The sequence below is a fragment of the Schistocerca americana genome, chromosome 8, assembly GCF_021461395.2.
Source record: "Schistocerca americana isolate TAMUIC-IGC-003095 chromosome 8, iqSchAmer2.1, whole genome shotgun sequence".
Taxonomy (NCBI): Eukaryota; Metazoa; Arthropoda; class Insecta; order Orthoptera; family Acrididae; genus Schistocerca; species Schistocerca americana.
Window position 1 is genome coordinate 295,387,671 of NC_060126.1, and position 25,565 is coordinate 295,413,235.

Consider the following 25,565-nt stretch of genomic DNA (forward strand, 5'->3'; position numbering starts at 1 on the left):
CTGCGTAGGCCTTAAAAATTATGTTACGTCTGTGTATGAACAACCCTCACAGCTGATTCTCCAAGTGGTTATCAGCCGTTCAATGGCAGTGTTAAACAAAGCAGTCAACACTGGATAACCTGACTCACTAAACTCGTGAATACAAATTGCCTAGTTAGTCACGATTTTGAATGCACAGTTTTATTTGCTTTTTTTTAATGACGTTGACAAATTATTGAGGAAAACCTACTGTAAACATTGTGTTAGGAGGTACTGGTGGCTCACATTATCGAAAACCTTCTCCAAATTAGACGTCATAACACCGCACAGAAGTACTAAAACGTATTCTGTCATTATGATACGCCTACATTCAGAGTTTCAATAATAGATCTTTCATTATTCACACTAGTTTCATATGGACCAGTTACCTCTTGCGTCATCATTTTTAGTCTTCAAGCAAGTATGCTCATTATAGTTTTGTGAACAATGTTGAGTACAGCAATTGGTCTTTGGTTTTCTAATTGACAAACTGTGTCGGTGTTTCGAAATTAACAACAAAATTCCTTCTAGAATGTGCGAGAATATAGTTCACTACTGAAAGGCCATCAGGCCCCGGAGATTTAGTTTTAGGACTCTGAACGATTTCAGTTATAAGATCATCGACGTCAGTCTCCATGTTGTGAGAACAGTACTGTCACTTCTTTTAGTTTTGTGAAGATTTTTCTGTGTCCTCTCTTCCAGTCACGTATAATATGAAATATCGAAGTTCATTCTTGGAAAACGACATTCTGCGTTCTTGCACAGACTTGAAAAGGTTCGGTTTCGCTTCAGAGCTACGAAACTTTCACTACCAGATGCATAAATTTGTAGAGGTCCCAGAGGCACTGGAAGTAGTAAACGGCTGTTTGTCTGTACCAATAATTCTTGCTGCTTATACTCACTTAACTTTTTCCTTGATTTCGGTTTCACACATTTAAGCCAGCAGGTCAAAGCGGAATTATAGAACGGGAGCTTACCGTCACAGTCCTGGCACATTTAGTTGAAACGTTCGCAGCATTCGACATCTTGCAAGTGTGAGACGTTTAGTGTTGTGGTTGGCAGGAGAGCCAACATCGTGTTACTAGAGGAAGCCGAAAGGCACGCGTTTTAGCTCACGCAGGCTGGCGTGAGGTCTGGAACAGGACAAGGAAATTAGAATTTAGAAAAAACGGACGTAGCTGGTGGAATACTTAACTTTAATCCATTAATGGTGAACGTCGCTCTGGACGGTACATTATTCACAGTATCAATAGTAACTGGTAATAGCGCCTTGCTAGGTCGTAGCAAATGACGTAGCTGAAGTCTATGCTAACTGTCGTCTCGGCAAATGAGAGCGTATTTTGTCAGTGAACCATCGCTAGCAAAGTCGGTTGTACAACTGAGGCGAGTGCTAGGAAGTCTCTCTAGACCTGCCGTGTGGCGGCGCTCGGTCTGCAATCACTGACAGTGGCGACACGCGGGTCCGACGTATACTAACGGACCGCGGCCGATTTAAAAGCTTCCACCTAGCAAGTGTGGTGTCTGGCGGTGATACCACATTTAGCATCCATTAACTTCCAGCTCCGTAGGTTCCCTGTTTCTCCATGTTAATTGTGGGGTGTCACGGCCAGACACCACACTTGCTAGGTGGTAGCCTTTAAATCGGCAGCGGTCCGTTACTATACGTCGGACCCGCGTGTCGCCACTATCAGTGATTGCAGACTGAGCGCCGCCACACGGCAGGTCTATTCTAGATAGACTCCCTAGCACTCGCCCAGTTTTACAGCCGACTTTGCTAGCGATGGGTCACTGTCTACATACGCTCCCATTTGCCGAGACGACAGTTTAGCATAGCCTTCAGCTACGTCATTTGCTACGACCTAGCAAGGCGCCATATTCAGTTACTTACAGATAATATTGTGAATCTTGTACCGTCAAGAGCGACGTTCATGATTAATGGATTAAAGTTAAGTATCAAACTAATTACGTCCGCTTTCTGAATTCTCATTCCTTGTCATGTTCCAGACCTCACTTCAGTATAGCTCTTCCCTCTTCACGCCAGCCTACGTGAGCTAAAACGCGTACATTTCGGCCTCCGCTAGTAACACGGTGTTGGCTCTTCTGCCAACACAACATATTGTGCATTTAAATGTAGTATGGTTAGTAAATCTGATGGCCAAAACGTCCGTTTGCAAGACTTTGTTGTTAGAATTATTAGAAACAAGGCAGTTGCCGATTTTGTACTCCCAAGCGTCAATTAAAATGACGTCATTAACTAAGTATTCTCATTAAGAAGGTGGGTTAAAATTAGGGACCTGGCCTCTGGGAATGAAGAAACAGTTAAAAATCACGCAATAAAGTAATATTAGCATGGTAGACTTCAAAGAGGTGGACAAACTCATATTTAAAAGAACCCTGTTCTGTTGTTACGTTTGCTGCTATCAGATGGGGCACATGCATTGACGATCTGGGTGTTGCGTGCGGTTCAGGCGATCCCTCTATTATTTATGAGCTTTTATACGTGCTTCACTATTATACCCTCCTTTAACATAATTGCTGTCTTCAGTTTGCTTCCGGTTCCCGCATTAATTGCAGCATTGTACTCACGTATTTCGTATAGTGCAATCTCTGCTTCTTCTTGAAGTAAATATCAATACCTGCCACATAGTATGAGTATTGCAAGCTGCCTAATTTCAGTAATCTGCAGACGCTGTTTATGTTCGTATATGCAGTTCTGTAGGCTTGAGATGGGTCCTCAATGTTCTGCGTTTAATGTGTTCAGATGTTTACCCGCTCATACCTAGTTTTGGAGGAGACAGGTAATGCCTCAGCGAAAATTTAAAGGCTTTTATCTCATTTTCTTGTCCTACGTCGTCTCATTCGTCCATTTCTTTTGAAACTTAGATGTGAACATGCCTTTGGTGGTTGCTTGGAGTTCTGCGACAACTTTGTGCGGAGTTACACTTGTGTCATATTATCTTGCGTAGGGGTGAGTACACTATCGTCGACTCAGCTTTGAGCGAGTGCAAGCTCCATGAGGCCGTGAAATTCGTCTGGACATACATTTAAATTATTGGCTATTTGCTCGAGCTTTTCTTGTATTAGTGGAACAATTTGCTCGGTAGTTGGATATGCGATTCTTCGTTTCTTGTTTTTCCTGGGGGAGCACCTTTTCGATGAGGTTTCAGATTTTTCTGTTGCAGTGTCATGTTGAGGATGAGTGATGTCCTCGTCAGCAGACGGTCCATCCGATTTGGGAATACTTACCTGAACTTGCTCGACTTAGAGCTGCCTTGGAATGTCTATTGGAATAGTGTTACCACTGGTATTTCTTGATGAGTGAAGAGAACAGTGGCTGGGAAGGGAAGTCGAGCAACAGCCAAACAACCACCACTTCGTAATCGGCATGGTGGATGTAGTCGCGGGTCTAATACCAGGGTTGTCCAGAAAGTAAGTTTTGATCGGATGTGAAATGGGAACTACTGGGAAAAACCGGTAAAGCTTTGCACAGATGGGCTGGGCTGTGTCTCTAGTATGCCCGTCGACCGTGTCGCGTCGCTCTTTTCGGTTCTGAGTGAACAGTGTGCACGTAAAAATATGTAAGTAAATAGCGTCTCCCGCCAAGTATTAGGGCCTGGTTAGAGATTTCGCCTGTGTCATGCAGCCCTCATAACACAACTGTTTAGCTGTTCCTTCTTCATGCCAATTCTCGGCCGCACACTGCAGAGGCAATGAAGACGCTCCTGTAGCCTTTCCGATGAGAAGTGTTTGATCACCCACAATACAGTCCGTAACAAACTCCCCCTGAATCTCATCTCTGCTCCCAAGAACCGCTGGCTATGAAGACAATTCTTTTTTCATAGACAACGTGCTTCAGACCAGTGCAGAGAACAGGCGAAAAGCACAGGTGGCTGCTTTCTATGACGAGAATATTGGAAAGTTGATACAACACTACAACAAAACTCGAAGTTGGAGCGGCGACTATGTAGAGAAGTAGGTGGGAGGTGTACCTAACTGTTGCAAATAATACATTTCTGGTTTTCACTGTGGTTTCCATTCCGCCACCAGTCGGAACTTACTTTCTGGACAACCCTCGCAACTTCACCGGCCGGCAGCTGGTCCACCACGAAGTGCAAGCACGTAATACGCTGAGGCACACCCTGCACTTAATGCAGGGCTGCCCTCCTTACATGACAACAGCTCGGTAGCCACAGATGTCCATACACGACGGAATATGTTAATATCATTTGACTTAAAATTGTTTGCTACCATTCAGTGTAGCAAACGTACATGGTTTCGCTCACTATTGTGGAATATTACCGATCACTATCGTGTAACAAGATACTAAGGCACTTATTTGTTCTTCTGCAATGTCAAATAGTAGTTAAAGGAGCATTTCTATTTTATACCAAATCCGGTATGGGTAACACTAACTTCACCAGTGTTTCCTTCAGAATATTTAAATTTACTCGTTCCTCCACTAAATTAGACACTTCAATCACATAGGTCGGCACTTAACAGTCCGATATACCAACGCTGCTCACGATCGTCATTCGGTACCAACTATATCATCACAACGTATGTTCACAACTTTTTCAACAAAAGATTTGAATTAATAGGAGTTCGACTTAACAAAGTTACAATCGATGTAAACAACAAGTTGCCTGTATTATTAGGTAGACTTATATTTGTAACTTCTAAGATTCACACAAACACTACTGCATAACGTTGCAGTCAGCGCTCAGACTTACCATGAGCGAGCGCGACGACCGCGGTGCACAGATGATGTCCACAGACGACCGCCGCCAAAGGCATAGGGTAGGGCGGGGGTAGTTGAGCATAAGGTTAATTTTGCCAATCGAAATATCTCGGAAAGTACTCCCCGCAAGCTAATGCATCAAATTGCGGAAAGAAGCGGTCATGGGAGGGGAACCTATCGCGCGACCGCCAGAAGCAACTTGTCGATCTAGTGAAGTACACGCGTGCATTCTTTATTTTGTGATTGAAAAGTAAAATAATCTTAAACCGGAATATTTCTTCTGTACTAGTCAAATGTTATCAGTTTTCAAGTGTCAAATTTACATAAATGTAGTACATTTTTGATATGTACAAAAGTTCTGATTATAATTCTGTTGCTTCATAACCACACTTTTGTTTCAAATTTTTGTGTTGAGGTTATACAGTCTGGAACCGCGCGACCACTGCGGTCGCAGGTTCGAATCCTGCCTCGGGCATAGATGTGTGTCATGTCATTAGGTTAGTTAGGTTTAAGTAGTTCTAAGTTCTAGGGGGCTGATGACCTCAGAATTTAAGTCCCATAGGGTATGGAGCCTCAGCACGCTCTTCAATCGTGCCTTGACTGCGCTTTCGTGGACTTTTGTAGCTTATGTTTATTTTGTTTGAGGGAAAAAGTGTGAATGCCACCGACAAAGAATTCGGTATCAAACGAATGCTATGACCAGAAATTTGAAGAAATTAATTGAAGGTGCTAATTCAAAAATAGTTCAAATGGTTCTAAGCACTATGAGACTTCACATCTGAGGTCATTAGTCCCCTAGACTTAGAAGTAGTTAAACCTAACTATCCAAAGGGCGTCACACACATCCATGCCCGAGGCAGGATTTGAACCTGCGACCGTAGAAGCAGCGCGGCTCCGGACTGAAGCGTCTAGAACCGCTCCACCACAGCGACCGGCGGTAGTAATTAATCCATGGGTTATACAACGCCGAGGCAGGTATTTTCTCCTACGCAAGAGGGCTCTTTAAGAAAATACTTGTTACAAATGGCATCAGTCTTCTATGGATATTCCCCAAATGATGTTCGTCGCCCTACTTACGAGTGCCACCGGCCGGCCACTGTGGCCGAGCAGTTCTAGGTTCCGCAATCCAAAAGCGGTGCGATAACGCTGAATGCAGTTACAGTCCCACAGTGTCCTTAGAGAAGAGCTGGAACGTCTCGAGTGTGAGCAGCGTCAAAGATTCTCAACAACATCGACCTGTCGCTTATCGCGCTACGAAACGTCATTTGCGACCCTGAAATGTTTGGGAATCAACTCCATAAGGAAAGCGATGGTTTCATTGACGCCCTTTATGCCACAGCCTGATGCACTTTCGTGTAGGGTCGCGTGTCAGAAATGATTTCCTCGGCCACCCACAAGAGGTCACCGTGATTTTAACGCTGGGAGCCACGGTTCTGGGTTTCATCCGAAATGCGTCACCAGAAGAGCTGAAATAAGGCTGTGAGGGGCGGCGATAACCCTCCTACCGTGTGGCATGCTAAAGTTGCCGCTGAGCCCACGGTGGCACGTGGCAGAATCGTGTTGAAATTGGGGACCAACGTGTCATCTTTAACGCAGTTTGGACGTCAACTGTGAACTAGTGAGCTCAATCCTTCTTTTCGCATGCTTCTACAAATTACTATTTGAACTGTCGTAGAGCGCTAGGTTTGACGTCGCAGTGCGCTCCGCTTTTGCATTTTTACAGGGGAAGATTGTATTCACGTTTGAGCCAAATTTGCAACTTCTGCGTCGCACTCGGAGATAATTACGGGGGTTCGAAAAAGTGATCCTTTAATTCTGTTGACAGAATTTACTGCCTCACGTCTCACGACACGAAAAACTGTAGAAGATGGCAGAAACTGCTTACGGCACTCTCTTGCGTGTAAAAAGGGTCACAAGATCACAACACCGAACGGGACGTATTATCTGTTCCTAGTTTCACTATCCTCAGGGTACAACACTCTCCCCTACAGTCGATGGTGAATATTATGTCTTTTAATGATGTGAAATTGCCCGCATCCTGGCGTATGCCTGTAGGGTCCTTTTCCTAGATTTGACCAGTGCCACCTCCTGTAAGAATATGGACCACCCCATATAGTAGGTATGTTCAAAAGAACAGGTACGAAACAACACTGTAGGGTGAAATTGAAATCTTTATTCAGAAGTAATATTCAGAAGCCTAACCGCCACTAGCCCACTTTTTCACAAACCGAAAAATCCCTTTTCCCATATTTCCTCTGGTTGAGAGTCGCGGGGCGACATGTCTTGGCTGTATGGCAGATGCTCAAGCTGCTCCCAATTGAAGGTGGCCATTATACTTCATGTGACCTTGGAGGCGTGTTCACGCGTGTTATTGTGGAGCAGAATCATTTCCTTCACGAGAAGCCCAGGACGTTTGCTCTTCATGGAGTTATGTAGTCTACAGATTGTCTCACAGTACACTTCAGTTCTAATTGTTTTTCCGGAAGCGACGAATTCGATGAGACTCGAATCTCTGACGTTGAAAAAGAATTAGAGTCACCTTGTCTGCTGAGGGCACAGCTTCATATATTTTTAAGTGGGAGATGGTAACACTACTTTCGCGTTCCTGGATGTCTCACTACTTTATCGCAAAGCGGCACATGCGAATTCCGACCCGTTTGGTTATTACGACGCTTCGTAGCTTTTCATTTGAACGCCCGCTGCAGTGCATTGCGTAGCGCAGTCGGCGCCGCCGGCTGGCCGGTGGTTCGCGCGCCTCCCCCACTCCTCTGCCGCAGGAGACGGTGGACACGGGCGACGACGGCGACGGCGGCTCCAGCCCGACGGGCAACGCGACGCCGACGCGCCGGCGGCGGCGGCGGCGCGGCCCGCAGCGGCTGCCGCGCTCCGTCGTCAACCCGGACGAGAACTTCTACTTCTACTGGCTGATGCTGCTCACCGTCTGCGTGCTCTACAACCTGTGGACGCTCATAGTGCGCCAGAGCTTCCCCGAGCTGCAGCAGCGCGCGCCCGCCTTCTGGCTCTCCTGCGACTCCATTAGCGACGCCGTCTTCCTGCTCGACGTCGCCGTCCAGTTCCGCACAGGTCAGACACGTCGCATAAACCACATTTGTTTTACACTGAAGTGACAAAAGCCTTCTAATATCGTGTCGGACTTTTCTTTTGTCCGGCGTAGTGCAGCAAATCGACTTGACATAGACTCAGCATGGCGCTGGAAGTCCCCTGCAGAATGTTGAGCCTGCTACTTCCATAGCCGTCCATAAATTCGAAAGCGTTGCCAGTGCAGGACTTTTTTGCACGAATGATCTCTAGATTATGTCCCACGGCCGGTTCTGTCCGTATATTTCGCAAACATGTGTAAAGACTATTTTCAAACCGACATGGGAGATCAAAGAGTGTCTTAGATCGGCGACGGAGAAAAGGGACCCACTTGCAATGTCGGGAATATAATGTATACCATGCACATGCGGAAACGTTTATGTCGGAATGACTGGACTATCCATTAACACCAGGATCGAAGAGCATAAGCGACATTGCAGGTTGGGGCAGGCGGAGAAATCGGCCGTGGCAGAGCACGCACTGAGTGAGACCGACCACCTAATAAAATTCGCCGACACGGAAGTTCTGGCTGTAGAGAAGCACTATCACACGCACTTGTTCGGAGAAGCTGTAGAATTACAAAAAGACGCGAACAGTTTCCACAAGAAAGAGGAAAGCCTTAAGGTAAACGGATCCTGGCTTCCCGTACTGCAGCGAACGATCGTCGCAGGTAGCAAGAGGAGAATCGCACCGGAAATCTCCGCGGAGAAGCCCTCGGACTTTGGCGCGCCAGGTACATAGAGTCTGCGGCCGCGATCTCGGCTCCAGTTCACCACCGCCAATGGAGGTTGAAGCTTTGACAATGCGAGCCAATCGTGCTGGCGAAACGTCAGTAAAATCATTAGATGAACGTCGGCCGAAGAACCCGAGACAGAAGCCAATAGGCAGTTTGTCCAGTCACTTTGTTCATTTCCCTTTTTTGTATGCAGCGGAATGTGAAAATCACGTGTAAGTTGGTACAACTACTTTCAGCTCTGCTTTTTGAGTCTCCTGGAAGCCCATAAACAGCTGCACTCCGTTGAGGCCACGCTCCTTCACCTCAGCCATATGAGTCTAATGGGCGTCCCAAGATACACTGCCCGCATCTCGTGGTCGTGCGGTAGCGTTCTCGCTTCCCACGCCCGGGTTCCCGGGTTCGATTCCCGGCGGGGTCAGGGATTTTCTCTGCCTCGTGATGGCTGGGTGTTGTGTGCTGTCCTTAGGTTAGTTAGGTTTAAGTAGTTCTAAGTTCTAGGGGACTTATGACCACAGCAGTTGAGTCCCATAGTGCTCAGAGCCATTTGAACCATTTGAACCAAGATACACTACTAAGATATATTACTACCTGTTTCATAAACTTCGCTCTCTATTAAATATCGTGAAAACCGTTGACTGTCATTATTGAATTCCGTGTGCAAGATATTCTAAATGTATTCTGATAAGTTAAATCCTGTAGCAAATGCTTGAACATTTTCAGTTGGTAGCTTCTTTTTCTTCATCATCTGCTTACGTATTTCCAATTTTCATCATCCTGTCCTTGATTTCGCCACACATATTTTCCGTAAAGGCATACGATATGTAGATTGCTTAGGTATCCTGACCTTCGATATAGGCATAACGTATTTCTTGCATTCTTTTATGTTTTGTGCAGTTTTCCCTGTTATAGATTTCACACCTAATTGTGCTCTCACTTAGATATCCCTAATTTTTATCTTTCATGATTAAACCTTTTGACAGGTCTAAACCGTTATCTATGTGATGTTTCCAGATGCGTATCTTTTTCCTAGAGACAAAAGCTTATTTTATAATAGAGGGACCTGCCCTTAATTTCTAAAATTTCTTCTCTCTTATGGTTCAAATAGTTTTCCCACAATTTTTTGATAGGTGCTCATTCAGGTGGATTATTATCTTACCCTCCACATACGTTACGTGGCACCCAAAGTACTCATAATCTGAAATTAGATGCAATGTTTTACCACCGATTTCATCGTTGTGGTATACAGTACAAAGATTGGTTCGCTGCACCTCCCGTCTATCCTGTGCTAGTATCTTCATCTCTGCATAACTACTCCAACCTACTAACATTTGAACCTGATTACTATAGTCAAGACGTGGTCTGCCTCTAAACTTTTGACCACTTCGCACTTTCCCCAGTTGCTAAAATGACTGTTCCTTGATGCCTCAACTTGTGCCATAAATGTTTTTCTTCCCATTTCGAATCAGAACCTTCTCACTAGTTATCCTATCTGCTTATCTAATGTTCAGCGTTCTCCTATAGCACCACATTTCAAAAGATATTCTCTTTTTGTGTGAACTGTTGATCTTCCATCTTTCATTTCGCTACAGCACTGCATTCCAGGCAAATACTTTCTAGCACTTACTTTCGTATTTAAAGTTAACAAATATTCTTACCTTGCTATGTCACCCAATTACTTTACTGTCCAAATGATGGAACGCGTCCCCTGCCTTTAGTGTCTCGTTTCCTAATGATTGACTCAGTATCACCTGACGTAATACAACTGTCTGCATTACCCTTGTTAAAAAAAAATGGCTCTGAGCACTATGGGACTTAACTTCTGAGGCCATCAGTCCCCTAGAACTTAAACTACTTAAACCTAACTAACATAAGGACATCACACACATCCATGCCCGAGGCAGGATTCGAAGCTGCGATTGTAGCGGTCGCGCGGATCCAGACTGTAGTGCCTAGAACCGCTCGGCCACTCTGGCCGGCTTACCCTTGTTCATTTCATCGATTTTATTCTCTACTCTTTTCAAGGCACCATCAACCCGCTGAACACTTCTTCCATGTTCTTTGACGCCTGTGACTAAAGTACAGTGTCATCGGCGAATCTAAAGGTTTTAATTAATTCTCCGTCAACTTTAGTTTCCTTTCGAAAGTAATCCTTGGTTTCTTCGCAGTTTGTACGATGTACAGACTGAATAACGTCAGATATAAGCTACATTCCAGTCTCTCTCTCTCTCTCTCTCTCTTTCTCTCTCTCTCTCTCTCTCTCTCTCTCTCTCTCTCTCTCTCTGTCTTCCCAACTACTTCGACTCTTATGAGTACAGTCTGATTCCTGTACAAATTGTAGATAACTTTTCATTCGCTCAGTTTAATCCATCCCACTTTTAAAATTTCAAAGAGTGTATTCCAGTCAGTACTTCAAAAAGTTTTCTCTATAGCTACAAAAGGTACAAATGTTACTTTTCTTCAGTTTATGTTTGAAAACATTACGTAAGGGCAGCATTGCCTCACGAGTTCCTTCTTCTCTCAGGGACCCAAACTGATCTTCCGCGAGATCGGATTCAGTCAATCCTTCCACTTTTTTATAATTCCTGACAATGTCTTACAACAACGGCTTGTTAATATCTATCTACGACTACCGTCTTAGGAACTGGGATTATTACGCGATTAATGATGTCTGAGGGTGTTTCGATTGTCTCATAGATCTGGAATACCAGGTGGAACGCCAAGAATAAAAATTCTGATGGAATATCGTCTACCCCAGGAAAATTGTTTCGACTTAGTCTGTCCTGCTCTTTCAAATTATTCTCGCAATGTCAGATCACCCATCCCATCATAATAAGTTTTCTCTTTTCCTTCTACAATATTGCCTTTAGACCTTTTCTCTTACACAGACGAATTATATATTCCTTCCCTCATCCAACCGAGGTCATTCAAGAAATATCACGACCATATTACCCAGACCATTACGCTCCCTCCTCGGGCCTGGACGTTTCAAGCTTTACACTATAACGACCATCTGTCCGATGGAGCATCAAGTGTGAGTCATGTAACAAGGCCACATGTCGAAATTCAGTGGACATCTGTGGGACTGGCGTGGAAATGCCAGACTTCGTCGCCGATGAACGGCAGTCAGCGTGGTTGCATGAATCAGGCTCCTGCCGCAAAAGCCTATTTGTTGGACGGTCATAGAGGTGATACTGCTGGTAGCCCCTTGGCTCATCTGATCGGTCAGTTAGTCAACAGTTCGCTTGTACACATCTCTGCAGCCGTCGTTCACCTCTGTCATATCAGGCCCGTTATGCAGCCCGTTATGCCTTGGCTCCGACTTTGGTAGCGTCGTTTTGCCATCCACGGTACACTTTTCCCTCGGCGGCACCCGAACTCTTTAAGATCTTAACTGTGTGTGAAATGCTTCCACCCACTGCCCGAAGGACAATGATAACGTTGTTTCTGATGTCAGATAAATCGCTCCACTTCCGCATAGAACAACGACACTGTTGTAGGCGTCCCCTAGACACGCTACGTTTACCTTCCACGGTTGGTGCTGCCACGTGCTGTCCGTGAGAGTTTATTGCACGTAGACGTGGAACATATGTGATGGTTACATCAATGTGACTGGACTGTGTATCAATATATATTTTCTCCAAATTTGAGTAAATGTGACTTTTATCTTTCTTATAGTCATGCATGCTTTAAGCCTTGCTTTGTCTTTTAACTATTTTTGCCTTATCACTTTGTACATTATGTCGATCATTTTTAGACGGTGTATCGCTTATTTCCTGCTTTTCTACGAGTGCTGTATTATTCCTCGGCCGCGAATTTGAAACCACGGTGAAGACAAAAATTTTTTTCTTTGCAACATTTAGTTATACTTTCAGTTACTTCTCAACATAGTCCCCCCTCCTACTTTAACATTTGTCGTAGCGTGATACACCTTTCCAATACCCTCGTTATACAAGGAAGGGGCGTGTGTGTCCAGCCAGTTCTCTACGCTAGCCTGCAACTCCTTATCTGTTCCAAAATGATATCCTCCTACACAGCGTGTCATTTGAGTAAATAGACGAAAATCAGACGGAGCCATATCCGGGCTGTGTGCTGGGTAATCAGGCGCTTCTCATCTAAAACGCTGCGGGAGCGTCTTTCTTTGCAGCTGCAGTCTACGGTCGAGCATTGTCATGGACAAGGACAATACCTGATGACAACATTCCTCTTCTCTTGTTCAGAATTGCCCTCCGCTGACACTGGAGAATTACGCTGCATGAGGCTTCAGTGACGGTCTTTTCACGTTCCATGAATTCCACGAACTTAACTCCTTTTCTGTCCAGAACACGGTAGCCATGCGTTTTTTGCTGTAGTAGTTTCGCTTGCTGTTGGTGGTGGTGGTGGTTAGTGTTTAACGTCCCGTCGACAACGAAGTCATTAGAGACGGAGCGCAAGCTCGGGTTAGGGGAGGATGGGGAAGGAAATCGGCCGTGCCCTTTCAAAGGAACCATCCGGGCATTTGCCTCAAGCGATTTAGGGAAATCACGGAAAACCTAAATCAGGGTGGCTGGAGACGGGATTGAACCGTCGTCCTCCCGAATCGCTTGCTGTTGTTTAGTGTACTCGAGAATAAGAACACATCCACTGTTTTGACTGCTGTTTCGTTTCTTCGTTTTCGATATGAACACATGTCTCGTTCCCTGTGACAATTCTGGTCAAATGATCATCTCCTGCATCATGGTAGCGCTGGAGGAACTTTAATGTTCGTTTTGTGACGGTCGGACAGCATCTTAGGAACACATCTCGCATAGAGTTTGCGATAATGTCTCTCACTCACGATGGTATGGAGAGGGAAATTAAATTTGCGAAGACCAACACAGAAACACTGATCTACTGGTGGAACAATATCATTGGTTGACACTTTCCCTGACCGCTTGTATCATGAACATCTGTACATCCTGCTTCAAAGTTCCTGCACCAATGCCTTACTTCTCTGTCATTCATAAAAGTTTCACTATATACGTTACTCATTCGTCGATAAATACCCGCTGCATTACACGTCTCAGAATGAAGAAATCGAATGACAGCACGCACTTCATACTTGGCACGAGACATCATTCTCCCTGCGCTTTCGGAACTGAATAGTACAGCGTGAGCCATAGATTGGTATACTAGAGACACTGCTCGATACATCTGCGCAGAGCTTAATCGGAGTTTCACTGTGGTTTTAATGTCGCGAGGCAACGGCCTTGCTGCAGTGGATGCGCCGGATCCCGCCAGATCACCGAAGTGCTGTCGGACGTGACCGGCAGTTACATAGGTGACCACCCAGGCCGCTATGCGCTGTTGCCATTTTGCGGGGTGGACTAAGCCTCGTGATGCCAATTGAGGAGCTAGTCGAGCGAATAGCAGTGGCTCTGGGAAAAGAAAATCATCATAACGACCAGGAGAGCGGTGTGCCGACCACACGCCCCTCCTACCCGAATCCTCAACTGAGGATGACATGGCTGTCGGATGGTTCCGATGGGCCACTTGTGGCCGGAAGACGGTGTGCATACATTTAATGTCGCGACCTACTGCACCTTCTGATAAACACATTGTTGCCCTCGTTCGTTTCGACAGTTAAAATCAGCACCTCCTGTTTTTTCAAGGGCTGCAACTCCACTTTATGTTTATACCCATTTCATTCTCTTTTACCTTCATTATTACATTTTTGAAAGTTAATCATTTGTCTTGTATTGTATTCCTCTGTTTTAGTCAATTATTGTCCAAAGCTCCCTCTGATTCAACAATCTGTGTTTCTTTTACCTTATCCACGTTTCATCTTCTTAGCTTTGTATCCTTTTCTGTTTCGTAAGATTTAACCAGCAGTTCTTAACCAATACCTTATCATCAGAAACCTAATCTGCATAATGTTTTGCATTGTAAAATTTGGTTCCGATATCTCTGTTTTATCAATCTATCAATCCGCCCCGATAGCTGAGTGGTCAGCGTGACGGATTGCCGTCCTACGGGTCCGGATTCGATTCCCGGATGGGTCGGGGATTTTCTCCGCTCAGGGACTGGGTGTTGTGTTGTCTTCATCATCATTTCATCCCCATCCGGCGCGCAGGTCGCCCAATGTGGCGTCGAATGTAATAAGACCTGCACCAAAGCGGCCAGACCTGCCCCGTAAGAGGCCTCCCGGCCAATGACGCCAAACGCTCATTTCCATTTCCATCTATCTATCTTATCCATCTGAAACTTTCCCACATCTGCATAAATACAACCTTCTTCCAAATTTCTTAAATTACCTGTTAGCAATTACTATATTCTGCTCTGTGTAAAATTCTAGCAGACAACTTCCCTCTTAGACCTCCTTATCGCTTCCCTACTTCAACTCCAGTCACCCATCACTATCAACTTTTCGTCTGCCATAATTAGCTCATTTTATCTCATCATACATTCTCTGAATCTCATCATCATCATCATCATCATCAGAGATATCAATGAGGTAAGTTTGTGCTTCCCATCTAGCTTCGCTACTGAACGGATTTACTACGGTGGTCCAAGTAGCTTATCTGCATTCTTATATTCTTGTTTATATCTAGATCTAATAGTGTAGAAACCATATATGATTTCGTATTGGTAATGCTGTAACCACCTGGTCAGAACTGCTCTTCGTTCAGGCACTCTGTTCAATAATATGCATTATATTCAACTATCCCTTTCTCTTTTCAGTTTCTTTAACTTAAGGGCTCTAACATTCCACGCTCTGACCCCTAGTATTCCTGTTTTGTTTTATCTGATAACAACGGCCTCCTGGTTAGTTCCAACCCGAAGGTTGGAATGGGAGACCATTTTACATCCGTAATCTTTTACTCAATAGGATTCCGTCTTTATTGAGCCTGGCAGTAGACCTAAAAGTCCGAGAGAAATATGAAGCATTTTGCTTCCCCTTGGTTTCAATCTTCCTTAGAATGGGTATCGTAAAATCATATCAGTCAGCGATCCAGACTCTTGTCTCTGCAGTTACTTAAAAGGCTGCTCCCCTCTACAGTAATCATGTGTTTGTTCGTCCTCTCAACGCACAACCCTCCGATATAGTTCCACTACAGTGCGGCTATCTGTATCGTCAAAGAACACAAGCCACCACACAACAACATCTATGGTTCATGGAATATGTGATAGATAATCAAGTCCATTTTCCGGGTCATGTGATGTAGATTCGGGGATATGTAAGGTCCATAGCGATCACGTTTCTGGAGTGATCTCGGCAACTGAATACTGTTCTTACGAATGTAGGAAAAGGGCGGTTCAGGTTCGACGATAATGGAGGTAACTTTTTAAGATAACATGTGATCATCAAGACTTGTTAATGTAAGATATGGTGTTATTAGGCACTGATGAGACGTAATAACTCGTGGCTCTGCTATCACTTTTTTTTTTGTCAGCTGCATCACAGTATTCCGACAACGTAGCTCGTTGTCACCAACAGGTGTTCGGTGACGCACTGAAAAATGAGGAGGTTGCTCTCCCATTTATACATGCCGATTATTGTCCCCTTCCGTCAATCTGCAATCCTGGGTTTGGTGTTCCGTATTCCGTCAGCACTCGAGCGCTTCTCCCCCTGTCTGACGGTCGCTAGCACTGGAGGTGATTGGCGTCCAAGTGCTGTGCCAGTGGCTGATATCCCCATCTGTACGTTGAGCTTTCTGACTACCTAAAGATGTCTTCGGCGTCCGAAAGTGGGGAGTTTCGATCATTCCTCATCAGTGTGGTATGTCGTAAACCAGCAAACATCTGGAACAGTGGAGGTAAGAGTACGGACTCCACACTTACATCGGGTACAACCAAGCAAGCCACCTGTAGCAGAAAACTATGTATAACTTAATCACCTCATGGATTATGGTTCTACAAAAGCCCTGGCTCAGATGCCAAGGTTCTGGCACAGGGTTATTAATGAGGTAATGCAGATCAATTTGGATGAAAATCCTATAGAGACGGTCGCTAGCTGCAATCTGAGCAGGACATGGGATCCCGCGTTAAAATCGATCTAAGAGCGCCAGAAAGCTTAGTCCAAGCCATAAACGGAAAAATTACCTACTTATCCGCCACTTCGACGCCAGTTATTGCCGGTGGGACCAATTGCGAAACGCTTCGAACGAGTTACGAGCGCTCGGGTGCGGGCGAGATACGGAAGACCGGAACGATAATGATACAAAGGTGAAGAGAGGTGGTATTCGGCAGGAATAAAAGAAGAGTATTTTCTCGGCCGGTTAAGTACGCCATGAGGCACCTGGTGCTGACAATTATCTATATTATCGACATATTGTATCAAGAAGACAACAATCCGAAAGCATGCCTACCAGAACATTACAAAAGACCTGTTAATGGTAGACGATACGTAGTCGACACTGATAATGGTGTTTGCTTCACCTCTCTCAAGGATAAAGACTCTAAGCTCTCAAAGCTTAGACTCCACAAGTCACTGGAACTGTACCTGTTTATTACACCAGATGTCGACCAAACAGATTACGTAATTACTGTCAGTCTCAGATGTAGGTTCACGAGATCTCTCTTTTCCTTCTGTAGTAATGTGACAACACGGAAGAACTCCTCGCAGAGGTTTCCTACAGTCATGTTCTCTACAACAGATCAAAAAATGTACATTTCAACCACAGAGGCGTACATAATGATTTTGCTCGTGTATGTCCAGAAGAAATTTTCCTGTCTTTAATTCTCTCTATACGAAGTTAGCGCCGAATTTGTTTATTTCAGCTCGGATTGTCACTTAATTAGGTATATGACAGGGTAATGCTTTATCGAGTCATCAATAATTGCGGTATTAATTACGTGTTATCTTTCCTGTGAAATGTGACAGGTTCATATTTCCCTGTAGCTAGGTCGTCGTTGTTGCATTTGTGGCGCATTGAGTCGAATAGTAAAACACTCATCTAAATTGGTTGGTATAATGGCCTAAACACAGGTCAGACGGATGGGGGTTTGGTTTCTCTCATCATCAAAATTATTAAGCTTTTATCTGCTATTTTACCCTAAAATCTGATCACCGAAAGAATGACATATTTCTAAGGCTGGTAACATTAGTCTTACAATCTGTGCAGGTAGCGCCCCACAGCTCGTAAGTGCTTTTAAGAAGGCGTGTTTTAAAGAATTTTTACCCTGGCGTAAAATTTATATATTTTGTGTGACACCAAAGTAAGAACTTTGCTACTTGGGATATTTTAAATAAGTTTATGTAATTTTTCACTAGATTAAAAATCAGTCGTCCGCTGCATAAAATTTTTATTAGATCCATTTTGCCAGTTTCAAAGGCCTGAACAGTCATCTTCAAAAGCTTGACCCGGCGTAGACGGAAAACTACTTGCCAACATTGCAGGACTGATGTTCAGACTGTGCGCTGTGGAGCTAAAGCGTTAGTGTCATGACTTGTCGTTAGGCAACGGTACCGGTACGGCGACGGTATCCGTACGGCAACGTAGGAGGAATTCGCACCCCCAAAGATATGTAGAGTGAATAGCACACATTATTGTTATCTGCTTCGCCAATATGTAGACTCAAACAGCAAATAGTTAACTACAAATAAAAAATGACAATAGAGAGACACATCCATAACAACCGGAATACTAACAAGCAAAACAGAAACGTAATGAACTTAGGCACCAACGTAATACTAGCTCTGTGGCAGTAGCACAGTCCCGCCAAGCAGCCGCTACAGCATGTAGCAATCTCGTCCTCTGTTCCAGCAGAACGCTGCGTTTCTATACCAGCAGTATTGGAGCACTAGGAAGCTAAATTATACAAGTTTCACGCCCTCATACACATGGACCGACGGCTGTGGCATCCCTGAGACCGATGCCGCAACACAGAGTACTGCTCCAGTGTTTGTTTTCTTTATCACGCAGGCTTGATAACGGACATCGACCAGTTTAGAGATACGCCATCAGGATCTTAACATATTGTTCTGGGCTATAAGAAAATGCAAAAGAGACAATGATGAAACTCGAATGGGCCTCTTTGGAAGAAACACGACAGTTTTCTTACAAAACAGTGTTGAGTAAATTTCTGACACTCCACTCCTTTTCATGTTTGTCAGACATCAGCTAAAACACCCTGTGAATGTGCTAGCGTGGCTACAATGTGTGATTGGGGTTAGGAGTGGACCCTTATTCTACGACAGAGTACATTGGTGTTTAGCTGTAAAATTGGTTTATTCCTATTTTGTTGTTAAAGAAGCACACGAGTTTACGTAGATTGTGACATGACAATTTCAGGACAGACGCCAGTATAACGTATTAGATCCTGTTTAGCAGAAACAACACTGAACACAACAACATCAAATTTAAATAGAAGGTTCTCTGCAAGTTTTTTCTTAGTTATACACAGCGAAGTTGGCCAACATTACGACAAATCGTCTGATTCCGGTTGTAAATTCGCTACCATTTAGGATGACAATCAAATCTACAGAGGATGGTTAGTTTTTGTGACAAGATGAGCGAAAGATTACTTAACGTTGTTCGAGTGGATGCAGGGTGGTTAGATTAGATTAGATTAATACTAGTTCCATGGATCATGAATACGATATTTCGTAATGATGTGGAACGAGTCAAATTTTCCAATACATTACATAATTAAGTTAATTTAACAACATAATTAAGTTAATATAACAACTTTTTTATTTTTTTTGTTTTTGTTTTTTTTCTTTTCTTTTTCTTAATTTCCGCTATGGAGTAGAATGAGTTGTCATTCACAAATTCTTTTAATTTCTTCTTAAATACTTGTTGGTTATTTGTCACACTTTTGATACTATTTTGTAAGTGACCAAAGACTTTAGTGGCAGTATAATTCACCCCTTTCTGTGCCAAAGTTAGATTTAATCTTGAATAGTGAAGATCATCCTTTCTCCTAGTATTGTAGTTATGCAGACTGCTATTACTTTTGAGTTGGGTTTGGATGTTAATAACAAATTTCATAAGAGTATATATACTCAGAAGCTACTGTGAATATCCCTAGATCCTTAAATAAATGTCTGTAGGATGATCTTGGGTGGACTCCAGCTATTATTCTGATTACACGCTTTTGTGCAATAAATACTTTATTCCTCAGTGATGAATTACCCCAAAATATGATGCCATATGCAAGCAATGAGTGAAAATAGGCGTAGTAAGCTAATTTACTAAGATGTTTATCACCAAAATTTGCAATGACCCTTATTCCATAAGTAGCTGAACTCAAACGTTTCAGCTGATCATCAATGTGTTTCTTCCAATTTAATCTCTCATCAATGGACACACCTAAAAATTTTGAATATTCTACCTTCGCTATATGCTTCTGATTAAGGTCTATATTTATGAATGGCGTGATACCATTTACCGTACAGAACTGTATGTACTGTGTCTCATCAAAATTCAGTGAGAGTCCATTTACAAGGAACCACTTAGTAATTTTCTGAAAGACATTATTGACAATTTCATCAGTTAATTCTTGTTTTTCAGGTGTGATTACTATACTTGTATCATCAGCAAAGAGAACTAACTTTTCCTCTTCATGAATATAGAATGGCAAGTCATTAATATATATTTAGAACAACAAAGGACCCAAGACCAACCCTTGTGGAACCCCATTCTTGATGGTTCCCCAGTTTGAGGAATGTGCTGATCTTTGCATATTATGAGAACTGCTTATTTCAACTTTCTACACTCTTCCAGTTAGGTATGAATTAAACCTTTTGTGCACTGTCCCACTCATGCCACAATACTTGAGCTCGTCTAGCAGAATTTCATGATTTGCACAATCAAAAGCCTTTGAGAGATCACAAAAAATCTCAATGGGTGGTGTTCGGTTATTCAGATCATTCAAAATTTGATTGGTGAAAGCATATATGGCATTTTCTGTTGAAAAACCTTTCTGGAAACCAAACTGACATTTTGTTAGTACTTCATTTTTACGGATATGTGAAGCTACCCTTGAATGCATTACTTTGTCAAAAATTTTGGATAAAGTTGTTAGAAGAGAGATTGGATGGTAATTGTTGACATCAGATCTATCCCCCCTTTTATGCAAAGGCATAACAATAGCAAATTTCAGTCTATCAGGGAAAATGCCCTGTTCCAGAGAGCTATTACACAGATGGCTGAGAATCTTACTTATCTGTTGAGAACAAGCTTTTAGTATTTTGCTGGAAATGCCATCAATTCTACATGAGTTTTTGCTTTCAAGCAAGTTTATTATTTTCCTAATTTCAGAGGGGGAAGTGGGTGAGATTTCAATTGTATCAAATTGCATAGGTATCGCCTCTTCCATTAACAGCCTAGCATCTTCTTAGGAACACCTTGATCCTACTATATCCACAACATTTAGAAAATCATTATTAAAAATATTTTCAACTTCTCATTTTTTGTCCGTAAAGTTTTCATTCAATTTGATGGTAATACTGTCTTCCTGTGCTCTTGGTTGACCTGTTTCTCTTTTAATAATATTCCAAATTGTTTTAATTTTATTATCAGAGTTGCTGATTTCAGACATGATACACATACTTCTGGATTTTTTAATAACTTTTCTTAATATAGCACAGTTGTTTGTATAATGTTTGATAATTTCTGGGTCACCACTCTTTCTTGCTGTCAGATACATTTCCCTTTTCCAGTTACAAGATATTTTTATACCCTTAGTAAGCCATGGTTTGTTACATGGTTTCTTAGGAGTATATTTAACTGTTTTCTTGGGAAGCAGTTTTCAAATGCATTTAGAAACGTGTCATGAAATAAAGTATATTTTAAATTGGCATCAGGTTCACTGTACACCTCATCCCAGTCTAACTGCTGTAGGCTTTCCCTGAAATTTGCAATTGTTAAATCGTTGACTGAACGTACTACTTTGGAGGAATGTTTAGTACTGCTGAATGGAGCTATGTCATATATTGTAACTAGCACCATGATCAGAAAGACCATTCTCATCAGGCTGAGCATTTATCTGGTTAAACTTATCTTGGTCTATAAAGAAGTTATCTATCAGTGAGATGCTATCCTTTACCACCCGAGTAGGAAAATCAATAATGGGTGTCAAATTGAAAGAACTGAGTAATACTTCAAGGTCATTTTTCCTATTACCCTCTTTCAGAGAATCTACATTGAAGTCCCCACAAATAATAATTTGCTTCCCCCTGTCTGATAGACAGCACAACAAGGAGTCCAAATTTTTCAGAAATAGATGAAAATTTCCCGATGGGGACCTATGTACGGTTACAATTATAAATGTGCCTTTATTTAATTTAAGCTCACAGGCACATGCTTCTATATGTTTTTCTACACAAAACTTTTTTGTTTTCTATACTCTTTGCACAATGATAACTTTGGCATATATCGTAACTCCTCCTTTCTCCATATTTTCTCTAATTACATGTGCAGAGAGCTTATATCCACTTACATTTACCTTATCCATATCAGTAACAATGTGGTGCTCAGACAGGCATAGTATACCTATTTCATTCTCAGCTTCTAAATCTTCTAAACAAACCAGAATCTCCTCTATTTTATTATTTAAACTCCCAATATTTTGATGAAATATACTTACATTATTTTTAATTATACTTTTATGAGAACCTTTCCTTATTCTAACATTTGTAGTATTCTCCTGTCTGAGTTTCTCATTGTGCTTAGGCCTAGTTCCTATACCAGTGGTCACATTGTGTTCAGAGAGCCAGATTCTGTCATCTGGGTTGGGTGACTTTAATTCATCAATGCAATTACCTAGGACTGAGATACAACTTGGTGGAGATAAAATTTCTGGTGATTGGTGAAAATTTATAATTGACAGCTGTGATTGGTGATCCAATGCGCTAGAATTGTGCTGTTTAATTTCTTTCCTAAACTGAAGATTTGTTTCAATTCTGACCTCTCGTAGAACTTGACATCTTTCTGTCTTACCTATCCTAAAAAAGGTGCTGCTCCAACACCTGTAACCACTGGTATTTTACCATTCATGGCACTGCCTCCCCCCTTAAATTTCCTGCTATTACCCCAGCCACTTTACCCTTCCCTTTCCTGTTGAGATGTAGGCCGTGCCTGGTATAGTCCCACCTACTGAGATAATCAACAGGAACCACACCAATATGAGCCCCCGCACCCGACCCAAGCAGCCGTTCCAACTCCAAATTAACTCTCCTAACAGAAGAGTTCAAATGAGGCCGGCCATGACGTCTCAGAACAGATACAAATTCAACATTGGTGTGTCTCGACGCCGACGCAATCTTTACCAGGTCACACTCTACACTGTACCCAGGATCTCTGTCGATACTGTTCCCTGGCCCTCCCACAATAACCACGGTGTCTTCCCTGGTAAATCTTTTACAGAGTGAACCTAAATCCTCTGTCACCTGATCCAGACTAGCACTTGGTTTGAAAAAATTTGTGACCTCGTATTCTGGTCCTAATTCCTCCTGCAGAAGTTGCCCTACACCTCTGGCATGAGAACTGCCTAACAACAAAACTTTCTTCCTTTTCGATGACTTTCCTACACTCTTTTTCAATTTCGTATTGAAAGTTTGTTGTGTCCTGTCTACACGTACCTCTGCTAGAGGCTCATCAGTTTCTAACTGAAGCAATAGGTCAAACTTATTTTGACATTCACCACAAAGCTGTCAGACTTAGTTCGAGGCCAGGTCCTTCTGTTACCTGTAGCCACTTCCCACCTCTCTTTGACCTTCTCCCTCCTTAACCTGTCCAGATCTTCCCTAGCCTGATCTAGTTCAGCCTGAAGGGCAGCAGTTTTCCCCTCCTGTTCCACTATCTTCCTATCTCTGCTGCAAATCCTACATAACCACTGATGAACCTGATCCACTTTCCCGACACCCACGCAACTGCAGTCCCCCCAATGAAAAAAAAACTACTACATCCATCACACCAAACCCTGGAACTAACAATTCTACGGCAAGTCAGGCACTTCTCACTCATGGCAAAATTAATACTTTAGCTAGAATAAATCAATTAAATTACCGAAAATCAAAAAAGACGTTACAAGAATTAAGCCTATTCACAAATGTATATAAGCAAGTTTCTGATTTAAAATTCCGCTGTTTTTCTGAGATCTGTATTAAAACAATGAAGGTATACGCTATTTATTATATATTTCACTCGATGGAATGAAAAAAGGACAATTAAACGAGATACTTTAAGTTTGATTCTCCAAAAACGTCACGAGAATTAGGCCTATAAACAAATGTATATAAGCAAGTTTCTGGTATAAAGTTACGCTGTTTTTCGGAAATCTGTATTAAAACAACGAAGTTATACGCTATTTACGTTAGTTTACTTATTTGTTACCGAGAAACTAGTCAAATTACCGTGAAACAAGAAACAAACACGTTTACAAAATTTAAGCCTAAACGCGACTACGCGAAGTTAGGATCTTTTCGTGTTTTCTGAAAAAATACGCAAAGAAAAGTGAAACCTTTAACGGCAAGACTAAACGATACACTAATGCACGGATTTAATTTGTTGTCGGTGTTAAACTAAATTATATTCCTGTTTAAATCACTTAACTTTCTGGAAACAGTTTCTGGCGTCACTTACTCGGCGGCCATCTTGGAACCAACAAGTTTACGCCTCTGGCAGTGGCGTTTACCTTTAGCCACGACGTGCTGTCGGCTGCACAGCTGCTCTCACCCTCTGAAAATCCTATAAAAAGCTAATCAAAATCTTTTCTCATTTTAGCAGCTGAAACTGTCCTGTGTTTCTCGTTAGGCGACAAAGCATGCACTCATCTCTAATCGGGAAAATATGACGACATACACGTGCATAGGTGGAGCAGCGTGTATGCTTAAACTCCCTCACGGTTCTCGCATGAACAATTAACTATGTGGCTGTTCCGTTTCTCCGCTATTGGGGCTCAAAGACTCTTCAGCTAATTTCTAGCTGAATGTCAGCCAAACTGAAAGCAGTGTTCAAACCAAATTCTTCTTTTGCCGTCGTACAGAGCGTGATGCGCCCTGTTCTACACTTGACGCTGGTTCAGAGGAAAGTCTCTGAAGTTTTCAGTCTTGCGTCTTTCGTAGCCAACTGTCCCCAACCTGGGTCCCTCCTTGCTTCACGTCATGGCTTTTTCAGACCAATGGGAGCGTTCTGTTCATCTTGTGGAACTACCTCTGCCTATCGCAAAGGGACTATCTTTAAACTGTGTCCCAATATCGGCCCTTTTTACTCCTTCCAAGTTTATTTCAGCCAGTAGGACTTTTTGTGCCATCTACTGATGCGTAAAAGTTATTCACGTACATCATGAGCGCACCTTGGGTATTTCACGTGATCCATAGGTAGCAGCGCTGCGCCGCTATCTGCTCCCCTCGATGTATCCCCGGCGCGTTCTTTATCCCTCTTGCTGCAGGTCACCACCCCTGCTAGAAGCCTTCCGTTGTATGTGTGCCGTGACAGCACAACACACGTCTTTAACAGAACAATAAAGCTACAACATTTCATTTCGTAAATTAAAGAATAAAGTGTTATTGACAGAAGTCACATTACATATGTAACATATGTTTTATGTGAGAAACTAGTACTCGTACCTATGCACTGAATCATTTGTTAGATTTCTTCCAGTCTCTATCGTCCCCTACAGTTTACCGCTTTCAGTTTCCTCTAATACCGCGGAAGTTATTCCCTGGTGTCTTAACATATATCCTACTATCCTGACCCTTATGGTTACCAGAGTTTTCCATACATTCCTTCCTTCACCGATTCTGCGGAGAACCGTGCCATCATCCTTGTATAGCAACACATCTCAGACGCTTCGATAATCGTCTTTTCTCATATTCATGATTCACTCACATACAATGCTGTACTCAAAACGTACCTTCTCACTAGTTTGCCACTCTAAGGCCAACATCTGAAATTAACATACTTCTCTTGGCCAATAACGTCCTTTTGCATGTACTAACCTGCTTGTTATGTTATCCTTGATTCGACCGTCACGTGTTATTTTGCTTCCAAGGTAGTAAATGTTCTTAAC

At 42.8% G+C, this 25,565-nt stretch overlaps 1 protein-coding gene across 1 annotated transcript in view; it reads left to right on the forward strand.

The window, feature by feature from the left end:
• The window catches only part of LOC124545780 (cyclic nucleotide-gated cation channel alpha-3-like), a gene marked incomplete at its 3' end in the record, with an annotated part of 672,390 nt that overhangs the window by 89,680 nt on the left and 557,145 nt on the right, over nucleotides 1–25,565 (forward strand). Inside the window, exon 3 of the mRNA XM_047124727.1 lies at nucleotides 7,474–7,840. Coding sequence (XP_046980683.1) covers nucleotides 7,474–7,840 — 367 coding nt within the window. The remainder of the gene's footprint in view (nucleotides 1–7,473; nucleotides 7,841–25,565) is intronic.